Genomic DNA, 22507 nt, shown 5'->3' with positions numbered 1-22507 from the left:
GCAGGCCCTTACAAAATGTGCTGTGCAAGTTTTGCTGGAGAACCTCTTTCTGCCATCACCGCAGTGACCTTCACTTAGGCTGCTGGCGGAAAAGGGTGCCAACAATAAACAGCCTTAGCAGCAGCCACGCAAACCTCAGGGTTTAAATTATGTCACTATTCATCAAATATCTGCCTTATTTTCTTGTGCCTACCATTGAGCAAACACTGTAGTAGATATGTTAAGGAAAATGTTAGTGTAGGACTGAGGGAATGGTTCAAGTCAAGTTCTTGCTTTGCTAGTGTGAGAACTTGACTTCAGATCCCCAGCACTCAAGGAAAGACCCATCTGTCACTCTAGTGCTGGGGGCGGAGCCAGGCAGATCCTTGGGACTTGCTAGCCAGCTAGACAAGCCAAAAAGGCGAGTTCCAGGTCACCCTGCTCAAAAATTCGGGTGGAGAATGATAGAGGAAAAACTTGACATTGACCTCTGCACACACCACACCACTGTTGAGCACTTGCTCCCCAACACACACACACACACACACCAATATTGGTGTAAAGAAGCATCCAATTATAAAGTAAAGAGGCTGGCAAAGATGCTATGATCTTACTTCATGATATGGTGAAGCCGTGGGTCTGTAAACTGGGTTGTCCTATTATTGTGATCTACAAAATAGATTCTTCCCGACACTGTACTTCTGACTTCCCAGCCTGGAGGCAGCGGCCCAAGTTCATCGCAGTTCACACTGTTAAGGTCTCTAGCAAAACGAACGTAAAGAGAGCTTTATCCCACTGAAAACCAAGGAACAGACCAATGTTCAGTGCCAGCAGCCACAGAGGTTTCCTGGCAAGGTACCCACATCCCTGTCATACTGCTACCTGTGCCAACCCCAGTCAGTCCAAACAAACTTCTGGCCTATAAACAGCAGCAACACCTGACAGGTAGGGCAGACCTCTCAAGTGTTCATGCCCTCCATAAGGAATGGGGCTACCCCGGGAAGAGCTTTCCTCACGCTACATGAGCAAGAAGCACCCGACTCCCATTAGGAAGCTCTTGGGAATCACTAATCAAACCAGAAGCTCGGTGTAGCCAAGATTCCTCCCCTGAGAAGCTCCTGAGGGCCCCACTCCCTCAAGGCTGGAGAACAGAGGATGCACTCGATGACACAGCGCCCACAAGGCAGCCCCATGTTCACCAAGCGCTTTCACTTAGGCCCCTTGGTAACTTCTCCGTGCTCTAGTCAGAAGGGACCAGCGTGCCTGCTCAAGACACATCAGGGATTAACACGGACACCTGTCCTTTCTTAGATGCATAGCGAGAAGCACCTCAGTCATTTGCAGGTAATATTCCCATGCAAATGGCAGGCCCTGAATTCTAAATTCAACACCAAAGATAAGAAGCTGGGTCTCGGGGAACAAATCAAGAATGAAAAGGGAATGAGCATTACCCGAGGTATCCTAGGTAGCAATGCTACTGTAAAAGGAAAATAGCAAAGAAAGAGAGAAACTTAACTCTGGCACAGGGTGGGGCGGGGGTCTCTCTGACCTGGGCTCGGATGTATGGCCTTGTAGAAGGAATTCGTATAGAAAAGCTTCATCTCCCCCCGGAATGGTCCCCAAGGGACTGAGGAAGAGGGACAGTAAAGTAGAAGAGAGAGAGGGTAACAGAGTCTTTATCTTTCCTGTTTCACTTTGTAGCAAGGAAAATTTTATGCATTTACAAAAAAAAAGTAGAGAGAGATCATAGGAGATGGTCACATGACCAACTTCAAAGGCGACCAAGGCCCACAGTGGTTCCACGCTCCCCCACATATGCCCCTGCCCAGCAAGTCCCAGCCTCCATCTCCCTTCACATGGCAGCTAGAGTCCATGAGAGGGGCTGGCTCTTCAAGCCTGTGAGGCCTACCTGGGGATCCTGGGATCATGCCATGTGCTGACTCCAGTCTGCGTGTGCAAAAAGTACACTTGTCCCTGTACTGTTGTCCTTTGCTCTGCATGAGAAAGGAATCTGAGTGAGTAAATTCAGCTCTACAGTTTCCCACTCCAATCCTATTTTCAGATTCTTAAGCTTTTATTTTTATTTTATTTTACGTATGTATATATGATAGTGTTTTGACACAGGTCTTATGGTGTAGACCAAATCAGCCTTGAATTCATGATTCTCCTGCCTCAGTGGCATCCTCAGTGATGTGGCCACATGTGTGCACACTGTACCACATCCTCAGTGATGTGACCGCAGGTGTGCACACTGTATCGCATTCTCACGGCTGCAGGTGTGCACACTGTACCACATCCTCAGTGATGTGGCCGCAGGTGTGCACACACACTGTACTGCTTCCTCAGTGATGTGGCCGCAGGTGTGGACACACACTGTACCGCATCTTCAGTGATGTGGCCGCAGGTGTGCACACTGTACCGCATCCTCAGTGATGTGGCCGCAGGTGTGCACACACACTGTACTGCATCCTCAGTGATGTGGCCGCAGGTGTGCACACACACTGTACTGCTTCCTCAGTGATGTGGCCGCAGGTGTGCACACACACTGTACTGCTTCCTCAGTGATGTGGCCGCAGGTGTGCACACACACTGTACTGCTTCCTCAGTGATGTGGCCGCAGGTGTGCACACTGTATCACATTCTCAGTGATATGGCTGCAGGTGTGCACACTGTACCGCATCCTCAGTGATGTGGCCGCAGGTGAGCACCACTATATCAGCTTCTTTCAATACTCTTTATGATTACAGAGAAAATAATTACAAGGCCATGGCTGGCTTCCTCAAATCTACTCTGTCCCCACATTTGGGGAGAATCCATTTCTCACTGAGCCACATGGATGTCTCCACCCACTTCTGCCGTAGTCGCAACCTTCCATTTCCACCATCAGCTCCTAACATGCTTGCATCTGAGTGATCTGATGATGGGAACCACATCCCCCTTGGTCTTCTCTCCACTGCAGCCACATGGCTCTGCTCTTTCCATCCCCTTGATGTTCCTTCCATTCTCAAATCACAGACCACACTGCTTGTCTCTCTGCTATGTCTGTAGCTAGCATTTCCATGGGGCCTCTACACAGAGAGAAGGGATGCCTGCTCTAGAGTTCATTACAAGTGTCCCATCCTTACATGGCCACAGCCGCAGAGCCATCCAATGCCACAGCCATTGAGGGCACGGCCGTGGAAGGCATAACCAGGCCATTAGCAGCTGTGCACAGGATACTTTAAAGGTTTGAGAGCACAGGCTTTCAGGAAAAGTGCTGATTTCCCAGGGACACAGGGCAAGTTCCTCATTTTCCTGGCTGGTTTTCTGTCATCTTGATAGAAGCTAGAGTTATTTTGGAAAAGAAAAGCTTAATAGAGAAAACTCCTCCATCAGACTGGTCTGCAGGCAAGTCTCTGGGGCAATTCCTTGATTAGTGATTAATGTGGGAGGGCCCAGCCTACTGAGCACGTGGACTTGGGTGATGTAAGACTGAGCATGGTGGTGCATGCCTTGATCCCAGAACTCAGGAGACAGAGGCAGGTGGACTTCTGAGTTCAAGGCCATGCTGTCTACAAAGTAAGTTCCAGGCCAGCCAGGACTTCATAGTGTGACCCTGTCTCAAAAACTAGTCATGGCATATCAAGTAGCAGGTACCTTGACATGACACATCCTCTATTAGGACTGGACAAGGCAACCCAGTAGGCGGAAAGGGTCCCAAAAGCAGGCAACAGAGTCAGAGACAGCCCTGTTCCTACTGTTAGGAGTTCCACAAGAAGACGAAGCTACAAAACTGTAAGATATGCAGAGGACCTACGTCAGTCCCATGCAGGCTCCCTGGTTGTCACTTCAGTCTCTGTGAGCCCCTATGAGCCCAGGTTAGTTGGTTCTGTCAGTTTTCTGGAGGTGGGGGGAGACAGACTGGGAGGAGAGGAGAGAAAGGAAACTTCAGTCAGGATGTAAAATTAATTAATGGATGAATTTAAAAAGAAAGAAAGCTGGCCGAGCAAGCCATGCGGAACAAGGAATCAGCATTCCTCCATGGTTTCTGCCTTGAGTTCCTCCCTGACTCATGACAGGCCGAAACCTGTAAGCCTAAATAAACTGCTTTTTGTCAGTGTTTATCATAGCAACAGACAGCAAACTAAGATGCTCACCATAGCCTTCAGGCAGCTCCGGTGACTGGTGGCCATGTGGTCGGTTCTGGGGTGTCTGTAGGGACCCTCGAACCTCAGCATTTCGGAGTCGCTGTACCTGGAGTCTCTGGTCTTGGTTTGGAGACTCCACAAACCTGCAGTTCCCACCTCCCGCAGCTGCACCGGTACCATCTGTATATGGGGCAGGTTCCTCCATGAGGCAGCTGAGCGGCCTTCCAGGGCCTGAGTCTTCATACACTGTTCTGGAAGGGACAGGGCAGAAGAGCAGGTGTGGGAACATGGAAGCGTCACAAGACTCATGCACTCAAAGGCCACATGCACTTGTTCTATGTCCCTTTAACAAGTGACAGTGTTCCCAATGCTAAGTTTCATGACATTTAGGGTGTCCAATGAGAGAGAAGGACTCTTAAGTGGAACAAGAGGTCAGAGGGACTACAATTTAGAATACTAGGGCCACGCTAGGTGACAGCTCTAAATGACGGAGAGGTGGAGCAGAAGGTGACTTTTCATTTGTCTTGATTTAACCTAAACACTCCATTTTCTTTGTTATTTTACTCAAGGATGAAATCCTTTGTTACAAAAACTACCATGACTCTAAGTGGTTTTTAAACAGTCTCTGCCCCCACCCCAGCAGTTTCACAACAATCTGCCTTACTGAGCCACTTCCCCTTACTATGGAATACTTTTTAAAAACCTCTTATATTGAAAGAGCAAACAATGGGCTTCTACCGAAACCAGTTACAGCAGGCTGCTCTCCCACCCTCCCCACCACGGGCTATTGCCAGTCCAGCTCCTACATTCTACCATCTACCATACGTGTGTTGGCACAGATCACTTTTCTAAAGGCAATGACTTCTCCATTACTGCAGCTGAACAAAGGAACATTAACTTTGAAAAACAAAATCAAGCACGAGCCACTGCTCAGATTTCTCCTATAAATCACGATGGAAACAAAGTCCAGGGCTGGGGGCGAGGGCTCGGCTGGTGGAGCGCTTACTGTGCAAGCATCAGGGACCTTGCTGCAAAGCCCAGCTAGTCTGGGAGTGTGCTTGTGATCCCAGCACTGGGGAGGGGACGGGGGTATTCCTGGGGCTCACTGTAGGCCAGCCTAGGCTAACTGCTGAGTCCCAAGCCAATGAAAGACCCTGTCTCAAAATCCAAGGTGGGGGCTGGAGAGATGGCTCAGTGGTTAAGAGCACTTTCAGAGTTCAATGCCCAGCACCCACATGACAGCTCATAACGGTGTAACTCCAGTTACAGGGGATTCAACATCCTCATACAGACACACATGCAGGTAAAACATCAATACACATAAAATAAATAAATCTTAAAAAAAAATCCAAGGTGGGTGGCTCCTAAAGAATGGCATCAAGGTTGACCTCTGGCCTGCACACACGTGAGTAGAGTCCCGTGTTGCTTTTAGTAGCTGTTTCTTGGGCTTTTTTTTTTTTATACTCCGTCATGCCTAGCACAACTGTTACCACTAGCTGGTAGGAACCTCCCTGAGTTACTTCCTGCGTATAATCCTTGGGGTAGTTACACCTCCCTTCATAAACAGTCTGGAACAGTTTTATCCCACACAGCAGTATAAGGCTCAAAGAGTCCTTCCTATGGGGAGAAAGACCATGGCTGGCACCATGGGGGCATACGTACCCTTCATTTTCTAGCAGTCCTCTGCAGTCCACCACCGACCCTCCACTGCCTATTCTGTCTCGGGTCTGTAAACTGACTATAATAGAAAAGAAGAGCTTGCATTAGAACCCCAAGATGCTCGACATCCCTGCACTGCAGCATAGTGAGCCACTGACACCCTATAACGTGTCCAGTATCACAAAAAGAAATTGAGTTTACATATACCCCCCAATGCTTCCACTGCAAAGCATCTCAGGCCAACAGCTGCACACACCACATACTGTTTGAACAGTCCTTGAAAATAGAGAACAGGAAAGCCGCTGAGTTTCTCATGCCCACCGCCCCCCATAAAGCTATAGAACACAGTATTTAATTCCATTACGTTAGCTCCCATCTTAAGAAGACCTGGTTTATGCTTAGTGAAGGTACAAAGGACACCTTCAGCACCCACAGCACCACAGCTCAATCCAAAGAAACATCCGTGCTCTGGCCTCACTGGAGCGGACAAGAAAGACATTTTACTCCTAGGTTTCAGTTGTTTGGTTTTTGCCCTCCCCCCCACACACATCCCTCCACAAAGGGAAGAAGGGATTCCAGGTGGGGATGCATCCCGTGAGAACATTAAGTTGCTTCCAGGGCGGATGCACTGCTGTCTTGGGACCTGAGGCATCTGGAGTTGCAGAGTGACTCAGCCTGGCTGCTGCTCCACTGAGTCCACGCGGTACACAGAGCCAGCGTGTGCTTTCCCCCTAAGACACTGCCAAGAACAGGGTGGGCAAGGGGACGGGCAGCTCAAAGGTCATTCCATCGGAATGCCTCCAGCCAACACTGCCCGCACTGTACTCTTCCTCTCCACACACCGGAGCCCTCTGACTTGAATCACACCATTGCACTGCCACATGCCTGCCACACGCCATCGCTGCTTTGGTCACACAGCAAGGGGCTTCCCAGAGAAAGTCACATATTCCAGCTCCTGCACATGTGGCCATCCCAACTCAGCTCTTCAACATGTGGCCTCAGCTCTTAGTACTCCTGGGCAACACAGACACCAACTGTCCATTCTTGTGGCAGCTGGCATGACACTTAAATCACACCTCCATCTCAACTGGGGTCACAGGAACTCAGTTTCAATGACAGGATGAAGGGAACCAGAGAAAAGAATGAAAACCACACAAGAGGAAAGGCTTAGTTCTGGAGAGATGGCCCGGATGTGGTCTGCCCTGGAAGCCTGTGCCCCATTGGTACTGGGAGCAGGACGGTGGGTTCCGTCAAAGCGCCCTTTATGCAGATGAGAAAATTCTTACCCACTATTTGGCCACGGACCGCATCAGTATCTGAGGGATTTAGTTTGCATAGATCCAAACGCTGGTCTGCAAACAAACAATTCAAAACTTAACCCAGGGAAGGTCAACTAGAGAGGAAGGCAGGAATTCTGTATTCAGCATTCAAAACAAATAAAAGAAAGAAAAAGATGCCTCCTAAGCTTTCTCCAGCCACACTAAGAGGCGCAAGAGCATTTGGTTCTTACAGCCAGTGTCTTTCAATCTGCTGATGGCATTGGAGAGCAGTCGCACGCAGCCCAGGAAGCCGGCCCCCTGCTTCTTGTGGATCTTCTTGTGGTTCCACACACTGATGGTGATGGAGTCGGTTTTCCCAACATACCTGCAGGAGCACATGAACTCGTTCGGACGCACTTCTGAACTGTGACAGCTCCACTGACATGCATGGAGTGGGGGTAGAGCTGGCTGTGTCTTATTCGGCATTGGAAAAGGACTCCAACCAGACACACGAGCAGTGAGTGTAGGGAACCATGTCATAATAAACATTCTAGATTTGTTTTTCCTTTATTCATTTGTTTATTGTGCTAGAGATGGAGCCGAGGGTCTCCCACAAGTCAAAGCAAGTGCTCCACCACCAAGCTAGACCCTTTGTTGGAAAGTGCTCTTCCCTAGCCATCTAATGCCCAATCCCATATCCCACCCTTAATTTTTTTTTTTTTTTTGAGATGGAGTTTAAGTTGCCCAAGCTGGTGTTATGAAGCAATTTCTTTGGAATTGAAATATTCTACACCAGAGGGAGACTTATTTAAACTCAGGGAATTCTAAAGGAATCTCATTAAAACACAGGAAATAAGAAACTCACAAGTCTCAGGAAATCCTGAAAGTTACTAAATTCACAAGCCCTCCCCCTCATCCCAGGGTTACAAGGTAAGGACTGCTGAGGAGAGGAGACACTCTGAGCTGCCGAGCTGCCTGTGTGTGCTGTGGAGAGCAACAGGGGCGTCACTGGGGCTAAGTCACCACTCGCCCACCTTCCTGTACGTTAACCCAGTGCACTCATCAATCCACCGAGCGGGACTCCGGTGGAGTTGTGACTGTGGTCCACATGAATTACATCTCCACACAGAATAGCTAGATTGAACTGGCTCTGTAAACTGGGCAGGCCTTCAACTCACAATGCTCCTGCATCAGCCTCCCAAAGTGTCAGAGCCACAGGCCAGCACCACCAGGCCCAGCACATGATAGGATCGTGTAAGGCAGCGAACTACACTATAGCACTTCTGGGGGGCAGTGAGCTGGGCCTAACAGAGAATACTAGTCTGCAACATGGGACTCCATACAACCCCCCAAAATCCGTCCAGAGTGCACAAAGGTCCAAGACATGTGAAGAGAATCACAATTACAGCTACTACTAAAAACCCCACCCACGCATGTGCACACAGCGCAGTCTGTGTTACTAATCATTATGCAGGGACATGGGTCCATATAAAAATATGATCCTAAATTTAGAATGAATATACAAAACTGCACAATGGGTTATAGAGAAAATATCAGTACCAAAAAAGTCAACATTTCCAAAAAATAACAGAAATATATGGTCATGCTAATGTACTTTTTAGATAAAAATTACAACTAGATTTAGGTTTCACTGAAAAAAAAAATGTAGCAGACTAGGGCATGAATCAGAGCTCTGTTTGTTTTTCTGCTAAAAACGGCTGGGGAGTTGAAATGTCCAAGGGTCACAGCATCACTCTGTTAAGAACCAAACCATGGAAATCCATGAGAACAAATGCCAAGAACGTCCCAGGGCATTAACTGTAAAGTTGGCAATATGAGTCTGCTTGGCCAGCCCTTTGGTCATCAGTTAAAAAGTCAGCCATCTATTTTCTTTCTCCAGGATGTCTCTTCAAATGGCTTCACGCCTGCTTTCCTCATGCCCCAGAGCCTCATGGGAGGTTGACTCACAAGTCATAATGCTGGTTCCACTTTGGGTCCAAGGTGTTTTTCACAGTGTCGGTTGAGTGGCATTGCCCAGAGCCGTCCACAACAATCTTGGCAAAGGGGTCAGGGAGTCCTGCAGGGAAGAGAGCAGACATACCCAGATGAGATCAGTCTACCTGGTGGCACAGTGGCGTCCTCCCTGCAGAGACCAGCAAGATCGCCCGTTGGGAGAAAGGGCCTGCACGGGTCACTCCTCACTAGTCTCTTTTTGAAGGCTAGTCTCCATTAGCAAGGAGAGTTCGGAGAAGGTCACACCTTCACACCTGAAAACAAGCTCAAACTCAAACGCCCATCTCTGCTGAGTTTCACATTTTAAAAATTGCTTTTATTTATATGTGTGTATATGTATACACGTGTGTGTGTGTACTGCGAGGGCTAGAAGTGTTGGATCTCCTGGAGCTAGAGCTGCAGGTGGTGAGCTACTCACGAGGGCGCTGGGACACGTACATGCCGAACCGCCTGTCTCTTCAGCTAGCCCCATCCCTGATGATCATTAAAGGGACTGATGAAGTAAATATCCAAATAGTCACAGTCCACAGGAGTTTGACTGATCCTTTGCCTGTGCTAGCTGTGGCATCATGGAGTCCCCAAGACTTAATTGGAGAAAGTCCCTAAATTCTAGCATATGCATCCAACAGGCTTATAGCATGAGACAAGTGGTAAGGCAGCGGGTTTTAGAAAGAGACTGGTTTGTGAGCCACCACTTTAGAGATCCCTGGCCACTTGGATGACGCTTAAGTCTCTTCATCCTGATAATGTGGATAATGCCAAGTAAGCACTGAGTCCCTGGGCACTAGAAGCGGGAGTTTTCAGGGCTGTGGGTGCTGATGTCACCAAACATAGGCACACACAGGGGCACAGCCCCTACTTCTGTACACTTCCTCCCATTACACACATTTTAAAATGGGATTTAATTTGCAAACCTGGACTGGCAATTTTAGTGAAGACAACTACATTGTAAAAGCCTTGGCTGTATCTGATCAGAGATTACTACCCTACCCAGCAGAGAGCAAGGTCCTCCCAACTACCAGGTCAGGAAGCAGGATCCATGGCCATGGCTGGACATGGCTAGGAGGGAGGATGAGATGGAGGCTGTGTGCAGCTGGGATGTTGGTCAAGCTCCAGAGTCCTAGACACTGAGAAGACTATACCCAGTGCTTTGTAAAAAATTAAATGTCAGGGCCAACAAGCTCTAAATCCAACATGGTGGAAGGAGAGAACCTACTCCTGCAAGCTGCTTTCCGACCTCCACATGCATGCTATGGGAACATACACACACAGACACACACACATACACACGCACATAAAAATTAATTTTCAGAAATACACAAATCACATTATACAAGAGCAAAGCCGGGTGGTACTTACTGAAGAAGTCTTTCTTTGCAAGGTTCTTGGCACATAATACTGAAAACAAACAAACACGGGAGTTAGCATTGATAGAGCAGACTTCCATCACAGTTAGTTCTGCAATGGGAGGGAAAAAAATCACCAGTTAATGTGCCAGCGATCTCTCAAACTTAGTGTCACATTAGACAAGCATCCCTAGCAACTATCTAAAAGTATCTTTCCTCAAGCTGAGGAATCAACAAATTTAAATGCTGTAATTTAAGCTTGAAACATTAAATGCATAAACACAGAGACAGAATTACTGGTGTGTTTTAAAGCTAGATAAACACCAATTTTTTAAAAGGCCTGGTGCATTTACTCCGGAGATGTAACAACAAAAGGAGCTATGCATTCTGGGTATTGTGCTAAATGGTACCCTGTGTGTGCGCATGTGCGTGTGTGTATGCATGCACGTTCGGGGATGGAACCCATGGCGCTGCATCTGCTAAGCACACATCTGCCACTCATCTACACCCAAGCCTGGACTTTTGCAAGCATAGACTCTGGTACATCAAAGACTAGAAAGCAAGAGACTAGTAGGAAATACAGAGCTATCTGCAGAGTGCTGTGGAAAAAAGAAACAGATTGCATGTTAAGGTTGTACAGGAGGCAGATGGTAGTGGTGCAGACCTTTAATCCCAGCACTCAGGGGCAAAGGCAGGGGGATCTCCTGAGTTCAAGGGCAGCCTGGCTTACACAGCGAGTTCCAGGACAGCCAGGGCTACACAAAGAAACCCTGCCTCATAATAATAAAATAAAAAAATTAGAATAAGGTGGAATAGAGTTGGTAAGATGACTCAGCAGGAAAAGGCACTTCCCACCAAGCCTGACACCTGAGTTCAATTCCCAGGAGCCCACAGGTGGAAGGAGAGAACTGACTGATGGACTCTCGCGCCAGAGCCTACATAAATAAATAAAGGCAACAACTTTGCAAAGAAGGTAGAAGGACGGTGGTAGTATGGTGGTGAGAATGTAACTGATTGGATGAGTGAAGGAACCACCCAGAAGCTGAGGCAGGAGGACCGTGAGTTCAAGAACAAGCTGGGCTAGTTAGTGAGTGTCACGCCAGCTTGAGCCCAGGCAGTGCCTCAGACAAACAGAAGGATGGGTGACAGATGAACAGATGACACACGTTGTCACACAGCTGCCGCACGCAGAGGCACTGAGAAGACACACAATGCACTTTCTGCTCTACTATGTCACAAATTTTGCTAGTTTTCAAGGATGGTTTATGTTCACACCACATTATGTATTTTTCCACTTAGTTCTTAAGGAACAGCTGTGGGACCTCATCCACACACCGTGCAGTTCCTCCACTCAGACAGCATTTAACCTGATGTGTTCCCGCACGGGTGGGGTTGACAGCCGTCACCAGGACCAATTTTCAAACTTTTCTATCATCCCCAAAAGAAGTGCTATCCCATTAACACCACCTCTGTCACCTCAAACTCTTCAGCCTGAGGCAACAGCTGGTCTGCTTCTTGGCTCTGATAATTTGCCTACTTCTGAACACTTCTGATGGTTGGATCCACAGGCTGTGTGGTATCTGAAGGCCGGTACTGTGTTAGCTTTCTCTAAGGAGACCGGAGTAAGCATGAGCTCACCCCACACACAGAGCCCTGGGTTTGATCCTAGCAACTCTCTAAACCAGGTGCAGACATGCACACCCATAATCCCAGCATTTGGGAGGTGAAGGTGGGAGAGTTAGGAGCTGAATGTCATCCTCGGCTACACAGTGCGCTCAAGGCCAGCCTAGGGTACATAAGATCTTGTCAGTAAATAACCATGCTCCCCATTTCAAAACTCTTAACCTAGTACACCCTCATCTTCTACCTCACCAGCTTCAAACATTACTCACCAAGGCTGGGCCCCAGTTTTCTGAGGCACTGGAGCCCGATTACTTCTGAATGGAGTAATTCTGATCTCACTTTTCAAAAATAAGAATCATCATTCATATTTACAAAGCTACTGATGTTTTCATTTAGAGCTCATTTCAGTGGAATCTGGTTACATCATAAAATGGAGATGGTTTTGGTAATGTTAGCGTGAGGAAAGTCTTGCCTCAGTTTGTGTACAGGTCACTGAGGGCCCGAGTCTACTTTTAAAAATCAGAATTTCTTCTGCTAAAATAATGGCTGCCGATTTGCAATCTCCATCCTCTCTTGGTTCCCCTGCCTCCACAGGAGGGATACAGAGTAATGGATGCTCACTCTTTCTACAATGCAAAAAGTCGCCGTATACAGAGAGGTCACCTTTACCACAGGATCACTATGTAGACCAGGCTGGCCTCCAAATGAAGGAGATTCTCCTGCCTCTTCCTCCCCAGTGCTGGGATTAAATGTGCTCACCATCACGCCTGGCCCTGCCCCTTGTTTTTAAATGAATCCATTTATGCTCTACTCACACTGGGGCTATGAGTCGAAGACATTTACTCTGCATGGGACCGGGGCCGGGGCTCAGCTGGCAGAGTGCTTGCTTAGCATGCATGAAGCCCTCAGTTGGTTTGATCCCTAGCACTGCATAAGCCCTGTATACTGGTACACACTTATAATGTTAGCTAGCACCAGGATGAAGAGGCAGAGGGATCAGTAGTTCAAGGTCATCCTTAGTTATGTAATGACACAGAGGCCAATGTGGACTATATGAGAACTGGTATTTAAAAAAAAAAAGTATAGAGAAAGAAAAGGAAAAAAAATAACTCATGGAAACTCAGTTATTTTCCAGAGCAGGCCACGGTGCAGTTGTTGTCGTCTCCACTCTGTTTTGGTTTTCCTTGAGGCTGCGTCTCGGGTAGTCCAAGCTGGTCTTGAACCCATTATATAGTTGGGAATGACTTTGGACTCCAGATTCTCCTGCTTCTACCTCCCAAGGCTGGGATTACTAGTCCTATTCTCTACCCCTGTACAGGTGTGCACCACCAGGCAGGGCTCACCCAACTCTAATGTGGCCCTTGACCTTGGCCCCAAGTTCACTCTCCTGCATCTCCTGGTTTCCTAAGCACATCCACTGCTCTCCCAAGTCATGGCCATAGTAAAGTAATAACAGCATGTTCCTGAGGTATAAAATCGGGAGCAGAGCCTTGCTCACAAAAGGGCTATTTGTGAAGACACAACATCAGGACTAGCATCTAAGAAAGGCTCAAACTTGTTTCAGCATTTTACTAGTTTTCTAGTCTCAGTTTCTAGAAACTGATGCTGCAACTTTAAATTTTTTCTGTTATGGAGATCGAGTTTCGCTACACTTGGCCTCAAACTCATGGCAACAATCCTGTCTCAGCTTCCCAAGTACTGAAATTACAGGTACTGTGGTGTTCAGCTGTCTGCTACATTCTCTTTACTTTACTACTTTCTCTTCCTCTTAAATATCAAAGTTCACCATCTTTCTTCTCAGTAGCTCCTGACTCTGTCATTTTCTGTGTGTATGTGTCAATATGCACTATTTGTGTGTGTGTGTGCATATGTGTGTGGGTTCACATGCACATGTGCAAGATGCATGCAGTGGCCAGAACTTGATGTCTGTGTTCTTCAATCTCTTATTAGTCTTTAACACTCTCTCTCTCTCTCTCTCTCTCTCTCTCTCTCTCTTTCTCTCTCTCTCTGTGTGTGTGTGTGTGTGTGTGTGTATACAAGACTGTTCACGTCACAGCAAGTGTGTAGAGGTCTGAGGAAAACTCTGTGGAATTACTTCCCCCTTCCATGAGATCTGGGATACAAATTCAGGTCATCTGTACTTGCAGGGCAAGTGCCTTTACCAGCCAAGTCATCTCACTGGGCCCTCAGTTTCTGACAGTTTCTTGTTGAATTTATAACTCAGTGATTTGACTAGACAAGTTAGCAGCAGCCCAGAGATCTGCCAACATATTTTCAAATCCCAAGCACTGAGATTACAAGCATGTACCACTGCACCAAGCTTTTCACGTGTGTATGTCACCATGTAGTCTCAGCGTGTAGTCCAAGTTGGCCTAGAACTCTGCAACCAGACTCATCCTGAAGTTGACATCCTCCTGCTTCAGGCTCCATCAGGTGCTAAGGTTACAGGTGTGCACAACCATGTCTGGCCATAGGTCCATCTTTTGAAACATATCTCATGCCCAAGAGCCTAGAATTACATGATACTTCTCCCTGTGTTCTAAGGTTTTCCGTCCCCTCACATCACATGACTTTTCCCCTCTTCCTTAGCCTCTACTTCTGTACATCCCAGAACTAAGTATGGCTACTCAGGTCGGTTGCCAGGCACTTCGGGCAGGGGTTTTCCCAGCATCCCTCTGGGTTCCAATGAGCACAGACAGACAACCAGTTCAGTTTGGACAAAACCCAACAGTCTTTTCAACAGTTACGGCACTCACATTCTGACATTAGGCTTTTGTCATTGTTCCACCTTAAAGTGTCCTTTAATTAAATGAGACAACAAAACACTGGCAGCTTTAACCCTAACACCCTGGCCATGCTGTGTGGATACACATGTTGACATAAAGCCTCGACTGGCCTGGTAACTGATGCTCTAGCCGCCAGTGGCCCACCCTCTCCTAATCGCATTTTAAGACGCACATGGCTGACAGGGCATGCTGACATAGGCACAATGTGGAGGCAGGAGGACGAAGGGTCACAGGGCTCTCTCGTGGGAGAGCTTGCCTCTAAAAGGAAGAGGAAAAAAAAAACCAAAACAAACAAAACATAAGATTTGAACACTCTTAATGTAGGTGGCCTTGCCACCCCAGTGAGGTGAGTTTCTCTGAAGAAGGCCTCTGCCTTTAGACATGGTCTGGCTGTGGCAATGGCTACGGCATGCACATGCAAAACAGGGGCCTCGTGAAAAAGAAGGAAAAAAGAAAAAAAAATAATAGTGACAACCCCGCCCCCAAACTATCATTGCAAAGCTTATTAACTTGTTACTAACATTTTCTGTTAGAGAACATGAGATGTGGCTCAGCTGCTGGAAGAGAATGCCCAGGGCGCACAAAGTCCTGGGTTCATCCCCAGCACCACATAAATCACTCAAGCCTCTAATCCCCAACACTCAGGAGGTGGAGGCAGGAGATTTTGAGCTCCAGGCTGGCCCAAGCTACATGGTGAGGCCATACCACAAATCTAAAACTAAACAGTCTTTAAGTGACAAGGACCACAAAGAACAGAAGTACTGTTCAAGGCAGGGGATGAGGTCCTCATGTTCAAAGCCACTGTCCCAAAGACACTAACTTGTAAATTCTCATACAAACTTAGGAAATCCCCAGCTGTGTAGAAAGAGACAAAAATGAGAACTGAGGAGATGACTCAGTGGGGAAGAGCACATACTGGTCCTCTACCTGAGTTTGGTTTTCAGCACCCATCTCAGGCAGGCCACACAACCTACTGTAGCACTAGCTAGCTCTGGGGGTCCAACGCCCTCCTGCATCCCCCAAGGGCACGTGCATTCATGTGTGTGTGTGTGTGTGTGTGTGTGTGTGTGTGTGTGTGTGTGAGAGAGAGAGAGAGAGAGAGAGAGAGAGCGCACAATGCACACACACAATTAAAAATAAATGCTTTTTTTAGAAGCAAAAATGAATTAACAGATAGATAGAACATACATGATCACATTGCAGCTTCTATCTAAACAGACTCATGACGTCAGACTGCAGCATAGGCAGAGCTGCATGAGTGACCACCGCTCCCCAGCCCTCAGCAACTTCTCACACAAACACAAACATTCGAACTATTCAGACACCACTAAATTGAGAAAACTTGGGTTCTACTTACATCAAGCTACAAAGGAACAGAGGCTCCTATGAACTGCTGTGGGGTACGGAGCACTGAGCTGCACTTACGCCCCAGAACTTGTAAGGTGAGGTGGAGCTGCTGTAGCAGGATTGCCTGGGCTCCATGCTGGCACTGAGGTAGCTGCCCTTGCCTGCCCCACAGCCTACCTATTACTGCCACCTGTGGGCACCTATATCACTTAATAAGCACTTTGGGGCCACAGAGATGGCTCAGTGAGTAAAAGACGCCTGCTAGCAAGCCTGACAACCTGAATTCAAACCCCAAGCCCCACACAGTGGAAGACAACTGACTTCCACACACAGTTGAGGACATAACACAGGAGCATGTACACACTGCAAGCTTTTTATAAAGCACTTCTACTCGATCTCACAGGATGAGGTAGCATAAGACCAGGGCAGGATTCTTTCTCCAACTCTGTGGGTTAAAGCATCTGACTCAGTGGCTTATGCTGTCTACCCTAGTATCAGGAAGCCAATCTCTCCAGACCTGGGAACCTAACCCACTCTGCCTCATCACCAGGCCCCACCATTTATCTCTCAGAGGCTGAAACCAAATCCCCTGCTGCCCTGTAGCCTGCACCGGAGAGAAGGCTATGATTTTCTTCTTCCAGGCATGTCCCCATGGCCGGCTGTAATGCCTGGTACACAGAAGTGACTTTAGAGACAGCTGCTACACAGACGGACTAGGTGATAGCCCAGTACAGTTCTCTGTAACTCTAACAAATAGATTCAAGAGGGCAGAGACTGACCCATTACACTCCGACCACAGCACAGGGCCTGGCCTAAACCAGTGTTTCATAAACGCTGAGATGAATGAAATAGTTGCTAGTCTGGTTCCATGAATGAAGGCAATATATCTGTTAGTCCCCACAATGACACACTTGGATCCCATGACATCTCTCTCAAGGCTGGGGTTCAAAGCCTGGTGGCCCTGCATCCTGCCATCCAGCCAAGTTTATTCAGAATAAGCTACCATTTCTCAAGGCAGCACTAGTGACAAGTTTGGCACTAACAAGAATGTTCTGCAGTTTCAAATCTGAGGTGGACTGCAGCGAGGAGGAATGAAGTATGCATCCAAAGGATACAACACAATCCCAAAGATATTTGGAACTTTTTAAGAAAGTGTAGAGGAACAAGTAGTGGTGGCACACACCTTTAATCCCAGCCACTCGGGAGGCAGAGGTGGGCGGATCTCTGAGTTTGAGGCTAGCCTGGTCTACAGAACAAGTTCCAGTACAGCAAAAACTACACAGAGAAACCCTGTTTTGAAAGGAAAAAAAAAAGGGGGGGGGTCTTGTGAATTGACAAAGCCATTTTTACACCTTAAGGGATGCTCTCCCAGGATGTCAGGATGATGAATTCTAGGAAAACCCCTAACTGAGTCGCAGGGTTTCTAAAGTTTACTGAGGATAGAACCCAAGGTCAGTGTGAGGCAGACAAGCCGTCTGAGTCCCGCCCCAGTCCCGCCCTAGGGATTCTAGGAAGGCACCTATGGTTGAGTTATGCTCTATACCAACCCCTAAATGCTGCTTTTTTAATCCCCTGGATTCCTTCCTGGGAAAAGAAGCTGTCTTCACGGGACACACTCTGAAGAGCTCCTGTCTTTCTTTGTTTCTTCCAAGCATCACTGACTGTACTCCAGAGCTTGGAAGATGAGAAGCCAGTCTCACTTAGAGCCCGTCTCTGTAGGACAATTTCATTCACAGTGGTTTGAATGAGAATGGTTCCCACAGGCTCATGGATTTGAATGCCTGGTCTACAGTTGGTTGAACCATTTGGAAAAGATTAGGAGGTGTGTCATTGGAGGTGGGCTTTGAGGTTTCAAAAGCTCAAGCAAGCCATTTCCAGTTAGCGCCCACCCGCCCACCCCCTGCTACATGTTTGTGGCTCAGGTGCAAGCTCTCAGCTACTTCTCCAGCGCCATGCCTGCCTTTCTGCTGCCATGTTCCCGGGTACGACCATAGACTCTGTGAGCCTGGAACTGTAAGCCTAAATTCAATGCTCTCTTTTCTAAGCTGCCTTGGTCACAGCAACAGAACGGAAGCTAAGTGTCTAACACCATCCCAGGTCCCGTCTCTCCGCCTCTCTCTCCCATGGAGTTTCGGGGGGCTGGGGAGAGAGGGGGTCGTCTCAACTGTGGTCAACAAACCAGGGCATTTATAGGTAAAAACAGATTTCCTTGTTTTAGACTAGAGGAATAAAAACTTGTGTTCTGTCAGAGAAATTTTTCTTGTCAATTCACTTTTTTCTTTTGTTTTTTTATTGTTTTTATTAAGCTATATACATTTTTCTCCACTCCCCTCCCTTCCTCCCTTCTCCCATTCTCTCTCCTGTGACCCCCACACTCCCAATTTACTCAGGAGATTTTGTCTTTTTCATCTTTCTATGTAGATCCATGTATGTCTCTCTTAGGGTCCTCTTTATTGTCTAGTTTCTCTGGGGTTGTGGCCCGTAGGCTGGTTTTTCTTTGCTTTATGTCTAAAAGCCACTTGTGAGTGATAAATATTATATTTGTCTTTCTGGATCTGGGTCTGAGAAAGTTTTGATTAAATACTATAACCCAGAAGTATTCAGATTTGAATGCTGTCTCCATGCAATTTGTTTATTTCTCCTTCCCAGTGTCACTAATTCAAATGCCATGTGTAGGGCAGTGCTTACTAATCCCAGCAACTCATCCCCCACTCATTAGCTGTCTCCTATCTCCAAAAAAGCTCAGGGTAATTCTACAAGCAGGAGCTAATGAGCAGCTTGCAAAGCAGGTGCTTCCAACAGCACCCTAGGGAACAGACTGTCGCCCAGACAACCATCTGACCCACGCGTGCCCCGCAGAAGTGTTCAAGGAAAACTATCAATGGAATGCGCTGGGCTGTTGGCACATCCTGCTATGTGAGGATTTAAAAATACAACCTACTTCCCTTTAGTGGAGGCAGTCACAGCAAATAGCATGCATTAGCTGCTCACAGGATGAGCAGGCACTGTTCACGCAACATATCTACCCACTATCAGAGTTCCGCAAGACAGGACTACTCTGCAGTCATTTAACTGATCACAGAAAGCTAAGGCTTAAACAGCTCAGGCTGGAGATGTAATTGCTGGAATGCGTACCCAGCATACACAAAGTTCTGGGTTTCATCCTCAGCATCACATAGGCCCAGCATGCTGCATGCCTAAATGCCAGCACTTGGGAGGTGGAATGCAGAGGAATCATAAGTTCAAGGTCTATGTCCTTGCTATGTGATGAATTGGAAGTTAGCCTAGGCTATGTGAAACCTTGGTGGGAGGCAGGGGGTTGGGGGGAGTGTGTGCTCCCCTAAACAGCTTAATAAGCCACAGTTAGGAACAACTGTGGGTTCTGAGCAGGGATGTATTTTTACAATTAACCAACAAGTTACTGGAGGTGGACCACACACCAAGGTCTGATGGGAGCTCTGAGGACATCAGCGGAACAAACACAAAGGCTGCTTGTCCTTGCCAGGCCCCAAGGGCTGGGCTTTTAAGCAAGGCGAACTAAGATCACTCTCAGTTTTTTGTTTTTTACTTTTACCAACTGCTTAAAACTGACTTCTCAGGCTCAGACTGGCCTCTTACAGTTGTAAAGCAGAAAACTAAATCCTCCAGAAAAGCACAGACCTTTAACCCCCAGCTGTCTCTCAACAGATAAAATGGATCTGACCATCACCTTAGAAGATAATCAAATTAATCCCAATCCCTGAACTATCCCAGAGTTATCAGGGAGAACACTCTCTTTAATCCAAAACCCCTGGCTGAACACACTCTTATTTGTTTTTAAAACAACATTCTCACTGTTAGCCTAGGCTGGACTACAACTTGAAGCCCCCCCTGTAGGCGGAGACTGTTCGCTTCCTAATACTCAAATCCAAATAATAACACAGAAACTATATTAATTACAACACTGTTTGGCCAATGTTTAGGTTATTTTTTTTTTTTAGCTAACTCTTACATCTTAAATTAACCCATTTCTATTAATCTGTGTATCGCCATGAGGCTGTGGCCTAAAGGTTCTGGCTGGTGGCTGGCGTCTTTCTCCTTTGGCACCTACATGGCATCTCCCTGATTCCACCTATTTTCTCTCTACTATTCTACTATTCAGATTTACTCTACTAAGCCATTGGCTGAAACAACTTCTTTAACAACCAATGGTAATAAAACATATTCATAGCATACAGAGGGGAATCCCACATCAGCCCCAGCCTCCGGAGTACCAGGACCACAGGCAGGCATCACCATCCCTAGCTCCCAGTGACTGCGGGTGCACCTCACACATGGCTCTTTTGATGAAGCTGCTTCAAACAATGGGTAAATGCTGAGAGTGAAGGGAAGGCTGGGTGACTTCACAGATAAAAGCTAAGTGCATTAGTCTCCAATATCATCAGACAAGTCAAAACACAAACGGGTGGGGGCGGTAAACAACAGCAACAAACAGCGCTGTTAGAATTCTCTCTCTCTCAGATGCTGTCCCATCTCATTAGCCTGCATACTAACTACATTAATAAATTCACGCGTAGAAGACAAGAGGGCTGCATTTGGATTTCAGGCTCAGCAAGGTGACATTCTGTGAAAGCACATACATGCCATGAAAAACCCAAAGTCCGTCACTTCTGGAACAAGTTCTTCTGCCCTTTCTTCCTACAGAGGCTCATCTGAGCACTCAGGGCAATCTCACACAATCTCATACACTGTAGAGTTATTTAGGCATCTGTCATTCAAACCAGAGAGCAGGTCAGGTGACATACATCAAAGCAGATAGGAGAACAGTTCAGAGATCAAAGCCACCACTCAAGATGTCCCAGCAGAGCCAATGACTGATCAGCACTGATCTATTTGGGGCCATGGCTCAGCAGATGAAACTGCCACGCTTGAGGACCAGAATCCAATCCCCAGGACCTGCAAGGACAACCTACCTGTCACCCTCAAGCTCATCGTGGAACACTCATCCCTCTCCCCAAAAGGTAAATAATGTATTTTTTAAAGGCTTTTTTTAACTGATCTACTCTATGAGTGAAGGCCATAACAGGTCGCTGAGGTCTGCTGTTGCACTAACAATGAGTGTTCAGAACAGGGCAATGAGACACAACAGTAAAGAATTCAAAACACTGTGGTCAAAGACAGAACGAGAACATCCTTCCAAAGTTTCGTTTGATGATCATGAGCCATCAATTCCACCCTGTGGTATACCCACAGCCAGTGGAAATGCATGCATGAAGTATGCATGTGTAACATGTTCACAGTATCATTCAAGGGTCATAGTGTAACAAATAAGAGACGAGGCCTAGGAACCACTGAGATGAACCTCAGTGCATACTGCATACCAAAGGAGCCAGGCTTGGCCACAAATGTTAGTAACCCCACTTGCTGGGAGGTCCACTTAAGCACCAGAGTTAAAGGCCAGCCTGGGCAACACAACAAGACAATATCTCAAATAAATCAATAAAGATGGCTGGAAAGATGGCTCAGCAGTTACTGACTGCTCTTCCAGAGGACATGGGTCCAATTTCCCACAATTTCCCGGTCTCTGTAGGTACTGAACACTACTGCACACACAAGGTACATGGGTCTATATGGAAGCCAAGTGCTCAAACTTGCAAAATAATAAAAGAAAAATTTTTAAAAAATTAAGGGAGATCAGCTCATACTGGTAGTATCAAGTCCAAGGGCTGAGGAGTCATGTAACAGTCCTAACGGCCAGCCTGGAACGTTCTCCACAAGGAAACAAGGCAATAAGCTTTACCTAAAACAAAGCCATCAATGTCTGTGAGTCTATCCATACTGAGATAAATAAATGAGGCAGTAAAGTAATAAAGGGGAGACATCCCGAGTGTACAGAGGTACCTCAAATCAGTGAGGCTGACTCTGCCCTCTGGACACTACAGAACTGCCTACCACCAAAGCGGTATCAGGTGTGGAAGGAGCAGAACAGAATGCGTTTATTGGGGGAGAGATGGGGTTGGGGGGAAGGTGGCTTAGAACCTACACAATCAACTGCAGTCAGGTAAGCACTGTGGAATCAGCACTGTGGAGTCCCATTGCTAGTGCATCATGTGACATGCTGGGTGACAATGGTGCCCCCCAGGGGTCTGCCTCCTACAGTCTCACAGTAAGGAAGACATTGAACAATTCCAGCTGAGTAAGTCCACAAAACACCCAGCTAGTTCCTCTGGAAACTGCCAGGCCCCACACAAGACAAAGCTGAAAGTCTGTCCCTGCATGAGGAGCCCAAGGAGTGAAAAGAAACATTCTGAAAACCAGGGAAATTTTTGAACACAGCAAGGACTCCATCCAACAACAATGCATTAATACTGGGTCACTGGTTACAATGA

General features: G+C 47.1%; 1 protein-coding gene across 2 annotated transcripts in view; it reads right to left on the bottom strand.

Annotated features, from left to right (window-relative positions):
* Smurf1 (SMAD specific E3 ubiquitin protein ligase 1) overlaps window positions 1–22507 on the bottom strand; it is a 96045-nt gene that overhangs the window by 16370 nt on the left and 57168 nt on the right. For both annotated transcript variants that reach the window (XM_087903295.1, XM_087903294.1), the window contains exons 2-9: window positions 10397–10435; window positions 8993–9101; window positions 7276–7409; window positions 7052–7117; window positions 5769–5844; window positions 4116–4357; window positions 1889–1973; window positions 594–740 (exon numbers count right to left, since the gene is read on the bottom strand). In XM_087903295.1, the coding sequence (XP_087759421.1) occupies window positions 594–740; window positions 1889–1973; window positions 4116–4357; window positions 5769–5844; window positions 7052–7117; window positions 7276–7409; window positions 8993–9101; window positions 10397–10435 (898 nt within the window). The remainder of the gene's footprint in view (window positions 1–593; window positions 741–1888; window positions 1974–4115; window positions 4358–5768; window positions 5845–7051; window positions 7118–7275; window positions 7410–8992; window positions 9102–10396; window positions 10436–22507) is intronic.

Source organism: Myodes glareolus, chromosome 2, assembly GCF_982192425.1.
Source record: "Myodes glareolus chromosome 2, mMyoGla1.1, whole genome shotgun sequence".
NCBI lineage: Eukaryota > Metazoa > Chordata > Mammalia > Rodentia > Cricetidae > Myodes > Myodes glareolus.
The sequence above is the reverse complement of the archived record's forward strand: the minus strand, read 5'-3'. Positions and strand labels throughout refer to the sequence as shown.